Here is a 9,119-nt window from a genome sequence, read left to right on the forward strand (position 1 = left end):
AAACCTAACCTAGCTTATTCACCCATTATTACTTTTTCTAGTAACTGCATATACATGCCGTACATCCTCCTATCTTTCCACACCATATTTCTCTATGTCAATTCGATTTTCAACACTTAAACTACGTACAAATCTATTCCAATCCTCGTATTGAGTTGTGGTGGTGTTGCTGTCGTGCATATATTTTTTTGTATAAAAACAGAAGATGGGAAACAGTCTTCGTGTAGTTGTCGATAATTATATTGGAAGTGTTCCATTTCCTTGCCATCTACAGCTGGGACCATCCACTTCCATCGACTTGTTGAAGGAGAGAGAGGGTGAGCTAATCCCGTGTGGCCAAGACACATGGAGGGTGACATACACAGTAGATGAGAAAAGCTGTCAGGTAGAATTACTAACAAATAATGATTTTCCATTCTTCGAATCGGAGAGCGTAACATATGTCCTCTCCGACTCCTTATCTGGGAAAACTGAGGTAATTATTAATATGAAAATCACTGATTCCAATTATATTAGGATACACCCTCCCAGGTGGAGTACTGTCACAGACTCCATTTTATGGAGAAAGACAAACACTAGTTTTGATGCATGCGGGGGTGTTATGGATACAAAAGTTGACTTGTATGGGAGTGGAGGCAGATGGGGTCTTTTTATTGTGGAGTCAAAGAAAAACAAAACGAAGGAAGATGCTGAGGTGGTGACCGTGGCGCACTACATTGTTAAAAGTAGCGGAACAAGCTTTTACAGATCAACTGAAACAAATATTGGCCTTTCCGTGGTGGCAAAGTTTCGAGCATCAAATGGAAAAGTTCAGATAACAGGGGAGGGTCTTGAGCAGCATCCTGTCTCTTCATTACTTTACATGTTTGATGAAGTCAACAGAACTGGGATTTGGAAGCCTACCATGTGTCCTCACTGCGATCATAAACGGAAGGGTAAAATGTTTTGGCAGTCTGACAGTGAAGACAGTGACAGTGTTTCCATGCGACTGCCACGTACCACTCCGAGAAATGCAAGAGGGATCTCCAATGGTGGAAGATTTCAGGGGAATGGTATTGGTAATTTCATTGAATACAATATTATGGATTTCAGAAGAAGAAGACGATAACAGTTATTCAACTCATGAAAAGACAAGACAATCTTGGGAGAAGAGTTGTGTTTTCGTTTTGTTAGTATAAAAGAATTTGTCTATGGTTGGATATTATGCAGAATCCAATTGTAAACAACTTGCTTGCACTTTATGTTCTCTTCTTTCTCAATAATAAATTTTGGTGTTAGTGTCTATTTTTCTTATGTGATTATCTTAACACACAAGTGGCTATTGTATGTGTTGGTTTTTAGAGAATAAAAACAGATGAATATTGGCTGGAAGTGTATTTTCTTATTAAATGCAACTTAATTTAAATACATATAGAAATAACTAATTAAAAGATCACATATCGTGATTTTAGCACTCACTACTAATGACTTGGCTGAAAAATAAGAAATAACTAACTCACTAACAGTCATTTGACTAATTTAAAAAAATAAATCCGAAATCTTCCTAAAATTATGCAACTAACAAGGTAGTTCCCAACACTCATTCTTACCTTGGAGACCGTAAACTCCTAGCTTATTATAAACTAAACATGTCTTGTCACTTTCTTGAACTTCTCTTAACTGAAACAACTTCACATTAAAATGTTTGGTCTTCCCATGAAATACAAGATTATGTGAGATTGGAATTGCTGCTTGATTATCAACAAAAACTTTTGTACATTTATCTTGCTTCATACTCAAATTTGTTAAAATATTCCTCAACCAAATAATTTGATTGGTTACCACTGAACTGAACTCAACTTCCATGGTTGACTGAGCTACAACCTCTTGCTTCTTGGAGCACCAAGAGAAAACACCTAAACCCATACTAAAACAGTACCCTAAAGTATTCTTCATATCATCCAAGCTACTAGCCCAATCACTGTCAGAGAAACCAAATAATTTAAAATTATGTACCTTGTACTTAACTCCATAATTGACAGTTCTTTTGATATATCTTACAACTCTCTTTGTTGCCTTCAAGTGCAGTTCACTAGCACAATGCATAAATCTTGATAGCAAGCTAACTGGGAATAAGATGTCAGGCCTTGTGGATGTAAGATACATTAGACACCCAATCAAACTTCTAAAATAAGCTTCATCAACTTTATCAGTTCCATCCTCTTTGATAAGCTTCTCTATTTCATTGGAGTGTTCATTGGTTTGCAATCACCAAGGTGAAATTTCTTTAGAATCTCCTTTGCATATTTCTTTTGGCAAATAAAAATCTCATTCTTCTTTTGAGTGATCTCCATGCCTAGAAAATAAGTCATAAGACCAAGATCTGTCATCTCAAAGACCTTTTTCATTTCTTGCTTGAATTCCTCAATTAGTGCTAGGTTACTTCCTGTCATCAAGAGATCATCAACATATAATGAAATAATCAAATTATTAGCACCATCATGTTTGACATAAAGTGTAGTTTCAGATACACTCTTTTGAAAGCCCAAATGGAGTAAATGATAATTAATTATGCTGTACCACACTTTAAACCATATAAAGCCTTTTTTAGCAAGTAGACTTTATCTTCTTGTCCTTTGATAACAAAACTATCTAGTTGTTCAACATAAATCTCTTCCTGTAGAAAACCATCAAGGAAAGCTGACTTGACATCCATATGAAACACTTGCCACCCCTTTTGTGCTATAATGGCAAGTAATAGCCTAATTGTATCATGTCTTGCTATTGGAGCAAAAGTTTTTGAATAATCTATCCCAAATATTTGAGAATAACCTTTTACAACAAACCTTACTTTCTTCTTGTTTACAGAACCATTAAGATTGAATTTTGTTCTAAACACCCATTTTCGTTACAATCAGATTAGTTTATCAAGTAGGGAGATCAATTAATTTCTTAAAAGCAAGGTTTGTTTTTCTTTTAAAACTTCAATATAGTTAAGAGTTAATTTATAAAGTATATATAATGAAGTTGATGTAGTTCACTGAAGAATAAAACAAATTGTAGAGACTAAAATGAAACAAAATAAATCAAAATTATGGATGAAGAATTAAATGGTGCCAAAATGATAAAATAAGGGTCCCTATATATATTATTTTCCATTTCTGGTAATTATAATTGTGATCCACACTAAGATATAAAGGAATAGAATTAGTGGAAGAAGGAAGAATCAAACAGGTTGATGAATGTAGAATATATAACAGTAAAAGGTTATGCACTAATTAGATGCTACAATGATGGAGAGAAAAGTCGTTTGGAAAAAAATATGACGGAGAATTAGATGCTACAATGATTAAATTAATAAGCGGAAGAATAACGCTACCAAGTGCAGAAGATTATACTTTACTGTGTGCATCTATATATAGAATTTTGGCATGTGAACATCGTCACCAGGAAAAACGAAGAAAACCTAACCTAGCTTATTCACCCATTATTACTTGTTTTAGTAACTGCATATACATGCCCTACATCCTGCTATATATGCACACCATATTTCTCTCATCAATTCCAGTTTCAACCCTTAAACTACATACAAATCCATTCCAATCCTCGTGTTGAGTTGTGGTGGTGTTGCTTTGCTACATATCAATTTTGTATAAAATAAGAAGATGGGAAACAGTCTTGGTGTTGTTCTCGATAATTGTATTGGAAATGCTCCATTTCCTTGCAATCTACAGCTGGGACCATCCACTTCCATCGATTTGTCCAGAAATTTGGATGTGTTATGGAATTGTATATTCTTTTGTGACTATGAGGCATGGAATGTGACATACACAGTAGATGAAAAAATGTGTTAGGTTGTCGAGGGGTATCATATGTTAGAAGTGGGTTCTAAGCCTAACTCAACCCCACAAAAACGGCTTGTAAGGTGAGGTCTGCACCTCACTTATATATTATAAATTGGCCTTATCTCTATCCGATGTGAGACTTCCAACATCATATTTCCTCTCGGACTCCTTATCTGGGACAACTATGGCGACGGTTGATTTGGTAATCACTGATTCCAATTATATTAGGTTACACCCTCTCAGCTGCTGCAGTACTAAGACAGACTCCATCTTATGGACAAAGACAAACATTGGTTTTGATGCATGCGGGGTTATGATGGAGTGTTCTTGCTCTGGAGTCAAAGAGAAAAAAAACGGAAGAAAATACTGAGGTGGTGACCCTGGCGCACTACATTGTTAAAAGTAGCGGATTAAGTTTTTACAGATCAACTGGAACAGATATTGGCCTTTCCGTGGTGGCAAAGTTTCGAGTATCAAATGGAAAAGTTCAGATAACAGTGGAGGGACCTGAGGAGCATCCTGTCTTTGCATTACTTTACATGTTTGATGAAGTCAAGAGAGCTGGGATTTGGAAGCCTACCATGTGCCCTCATTGCGATCATAAACGGAAGGGCAAATTGTTTTGGCAGTCTGACAGTGAAGACAGTGACAGTGTTTCCATGCCACTGCCACGTGCCACCCCAAGAAATGCAAGAGAGGTCTCCAGTGGTGGAAGGTTCCGGGGAAACGGTAATGGTAATATCTATGAAAACAATGTTATGGTTTTCAAAAGAAGATGATAACAGTTATTCAACTCAAGACAAGACAAGACTATCTTGGGAGAAGATTTGTGTTTTCTTTTTCTTAGTTGACAAGAATTTGTCTCTGGTTGGATATTAAGCAGAATCCAATTGTAAACAACTAGTGCTTGCACTCTATGTTCTCTTCTTTCTCAACAATAAATTTCGGTGTTATAGTGTCTATTTTCCTTATGTGACTATGTTTATCACACACATACAATCCATTTGTTTATCTGTTGTATTTTTTAACTTGCACTCAATTATTGATTTTTGTATATTAATTATTTTTTCCAAGAAATATGTATTAATAAAGGAGTCACTACCATGAGCATGACAAAAATTCCTTCTTCCACTTTTTTTACAACGAATGAATGTTTTTATTTTATCTTCTCATTGTCGTTTGTTTTACAACTAAATATATGTGATATTTCTTTTAAATAAAAAATAAAAATTCTTAAGTCATTAGGAAATTGGTCGTGAACCTGCATTTTAATTTTTTTAACGTGTTAAAGAGTAATCAAACAATCATATTAATAGCTAAAAGAAACCTTCGAGTTAAGAGAATCGAACAAATTAAAAAGAACTGCATCTGTAGAATTCTATCCATAGAGAATACATGTAGTTCTAATTTGGCAATTTTGTCATCATTATCCTTTACTTATTAACTGAAATTAGAAACATTCATCAAGTGTTACTACTGTTTTACAACGAGAGAATGAGTTTTATTATACGCTTATTATAGTTTGTTCTTGTATGTTTTTTTTTTTGCATGACTACAACTAAATATCTGATATTTTTTTAGAAAGAAAAAAGATTCCAAGTCATTAGGAAATTGGTCGTAAACCTCCATTTCAACTTTTTAACTTGTCTAGAGAAATCAAACTAGCACATTAAAAGCTAGAAACAATCAAGTTAAACGAATGGAACAAATTAAAAAAGAGCATTACAATGAATGGAGAAAATATGCATGGTACTGCTATAGAAACACAGGGTAGTGTATTAGATGCTTGAAATTGAATTAGTCTGCGGATGAATAACATTATAACAAGGAAACATTCTATACATTGTTGAAGAATTTAATAAAAACACAATTTAAATTGATTTTCTGAGACATGAATGATCACAATTTATCTATTGTGTGTGTACAAATCTTTCAAGATAAAACAACAACTTTCCAAAATTTTTGAAGATAGCATAACTAATCAGAACAATTTTTTAAAAGAGTAAATATAAACTCAGGATAGAAAAAAAGGAAAGAGAGAACAAAGTATTGGATAAACATAAATGGGGTGTTTATGTAATTTCATTTTGAGTCTTATTTTATTTGGTTCCTACCGTTTTTAATTTCAGTGTTCCCAATCTATGTATATTTGATTTGTAACTGTTACTGTTTTTATATCCGATTAGTTATTATACTCGACCCATTAGGGTTTCTGGTTTTATTCTTAATGGATCCTGCGTCTATTTAATGGCATGCGACATTCAATCAATTACAACATATAATTCCAAAGTTCAATATCAGTGTGAGTGTTTTCTATTTACATATTAGCATTAGAGTTTTATGTCCTAAGTGTATGAGTGAGAGAGGAAAAAAGTTAGACACTAAAACAGTGTGCTTGAGTGCTTGCAAGAAAAAGATAATGTGTATAAAACTTGGTAGAAAAAGTGGTAAGTGAAGATTGTTTTTCTCTCAAAACTTTGGTATAGGTAAGAATTAATTTATAAATGATCTATAATGAAGTTGGTGTAATTCACTGATGAATAAACCAGATTACTCTTTCTTTATCATTACCTTTCACCGTCAATACATATTTTCTAAATTGTAAAGACTAAAATGATAAAAAATAAATCAAAATTACATATTAGAGGGTATCAAAATTATAATTCAGCCTTATTTTATTTATTGTTTTAGTAGTTATACATTGTTTTCTGCACAAATATTGAAAGCATCATGAAAATGGTTAAGAAACTGTCACGTTCTTCAAAAACAAACACTCTCTGTGACCCACAATCGATATAAAAAAATTAAATTAGTGGAAGAATGAAGAATCAAATAGGTTGAAAAATGGAGAATATATAAGAGTAAAAGATAATGCACCAAGAGAGAAAGTGGTTTGAAAAAAATATGGAGAATTAGAATCTAGAATAATTAAATTAATATGCAAAAGAATAACGCTTCCAAGTGCAAAAGATTATATGTGCAAAACATATTCACCAGGCAAACCAGAGAAAATCCAACCTAGCTTATTCTCCCATTTTTAAAATTTTTAGTAAGCTCACATACATGCTCTACATCCTCCTATATTTGCACACCATATTTCTCTATATCAATTCGATTTTCAACCCATAAACTATATATAATGAAGTTTGTGTATTTCACTGAAGAATAAAACAAATTGTAGGGACTAAAATGATATAAAAATAAATCAAAATTACGGATGAACAATAAAATGGTCTCAAAATGATAATTCAGCCTTTATTTTATTTTGTGTTTTAACAATTGTTGTTTTCTGCATAAATATTACAGTGACAAAATGGTTTTAAATTAAACTTTACAGTTATAATCCATATCTTATAATATTTTCAATAACAAATATTCACAATATTCAAAAAAAATAAATAAAGGAATTGAATTAGTGGAAGAAAGAAGAATCAAACAGGTTGATGAATGAAGAATATATAACAGTAAAAGGTAATGCACTAGAGAGGAAAAGTGGTTTGGAAAAAAAATATGATGGAGAATTAGATACTACAATGATGAAATTAATAAGCGGAAGAATAACGCTTCCCAGTTCAAAGATTATACTGCATTGTGTTCATCTATATATATATATATATATATATATATATATATAGAACTTTGGCATGATAACATCGTCTCCAGGCAAACCAGAGAAAACCTAACCAAGCTTATTCAACCATTGTTATTTGTTTAGTAACTGCACATACATGCCCTACATCCTCCTATATTTGCACACCATATTTCTCTATATCAATTCCAGGTTCAACCCTTGAACTACGTACAAATCCATTTCAATCCTGGTGTTGAGTTGTGGTGGTGTTGCTGTGCTGCGTTTCTATTCTGTATATAATAGGAAGATGGGAAACACTCTTGGTGTTGTTCTGGATAATTATATTGGAAGTGCTCCATTTCCTTGCCATCTACAGCTGGGACCATCCACTTCCATCGACTTGTCCAGAAATTTGGTTACATGGGGTACTATAACCACCATAATATTCTTCTTTCTCCTCAACCAACTCAGTCTTCAATGCAGCCAATTCTGCTTCAAGTGCTTTAATTTCAATTTCTTGTTCCTCTAGAATAGCATCTAAACCATCATCAATATCTTTCTTCTGTTTTTCATTGGTTGCTTTCACAAATGGCTGCCTTATTTCTCTCATTGATGGACCATAGTCATCAAGCGTATGCAAATTCATCAAAACCATCATTGTATAAATTAAATCATTAAATCAAATATGTTAATAAAACCACTTAATACATACCACACCCCTCTCCATAGCAGATTTTATGAAATTGTCACCTACATTGACATCAATCCAATACAAAATTCTTGGATTTTTATGTACTAAATTATTAGAAGGAACAAAACGATCACAAAACCAAACCTGAAATACATTACAATACACCATAATTACAATAAACAAAACGCTCAATAAAACATTGTACATTTATCAACTCAAACATTTCAAGGAATCAAACAATCAAAATAAAAGATTTACCTGCAACACGTACACACAACCTTCGACATACACAGTCCTTGCACCTTTTCCTTCATTCCAAGCTGTACAAGCTTTGGTAAAACTACGAAGTAGATATTGGTAAACAATACGACCCCAACAAAACCTACCCAAATCATTTATTTTATCAACTATTTCAAATAAAATTGGGAATACTGTTTTAGTACGATTAGATAACAATATCTCAGAAATTCCAACCAAAATGTATAGCCTACAAACATCTAATGAAGCCAACTTCTTCTGTTTCTTCAATATAAAGTCATATATAACTTGCAAATCATATTTTCCGTTTGCTTTTGCAAAGTGATTCCGACAATCACTTTTTCCAAGTCTTTTCTCTTTCAAGTTAATCTGCTNACCATCTAAACCCAACCCTAAACTTAAAGTAACATTTATTTCCTTTAATTCCACAAATTTTCCTCCAAAACAAAAACCACCCCTCTCATCATCCCACCTTTCTAATAAATCGCTCAGTATATTCCTACCAATCTTAATGTCATCCTTTAGTTCTAAAATCCATTTAAATGGATTTTGTGAAATAATACCCTTCTTCTCCTCAGTTAAAATTCCATTCAAACCACCAATCAACTTTGTTTTCATTGAATGTCGAACAAACAACTGCATCAGAAAATCAAATCATGCATAAATAAGATATTTAAATATTCAAACCAGCCCATAAGACACTGCATATTCAACTCCTTATACCATAAAACATCAAAACAGTAAAACACATAATAAAAATCGTCACTGAACTAAG

The 9,119-nt window shown here is 32.9% G+C and overlaps 2 protein-coding genes across 2 annotated transcripts; one reads left to right on the plus strand and one right to left on the minus strand.

Moving 5' to 3' along the window:
- Positions 1–1,371, plus strand: LOC106766818. The gene is made up of 2 exons (XM_014651584.2): positions 1–385; positions 517–1,371. Exons 1-2 carry the CDS (start codon positions 369–371, stop codon positions 1,106–1,108), a joined length of 609 nt encoding a protein of 202 aa, XP_014507070.1. The 5' UTR covers positions 1–368; the 3' UTR covers positions 1,109–1,371.
- A 5,987-nt stretch (positions 1,372–7,358) lies between these two features.
- On the minus strand, positions 7,359–9,119 carry LOC111240939. Its single transcript, XM_022777066.1, has 2 exons — positions 8,345–9,119; positions 7,359–8,230 (listed from the first exon to the last, which is right to left on the minus strand). Exons 1-2 carry the CDS (start codon positions 8,984–8,986, stop codon positions 8,084–8,086), a joined length of 789 nt encoding a protein of 262 aa, XP_022632787.1. The 5' UTR covers positions 8,987–9,119; the 3' UTR covers positions 7,359–8,083.

Source organism: Vigna radiata, chromosome 1 (assembly GCF_000741045.1).
Source record: "Vigna radiata var. radiata cultivar VC1973A chromosome 1, Vradiata_ver6, whole genome shotgun sequence".
In the NCBI taxonomy this organism is placed as follows: domain Eukaryota; kingdom Viridiplantae; phylum Streptophyta; class Magnoliopsida; order Fabales; family Fabaceae; genus Vigna; species Vigna radiata.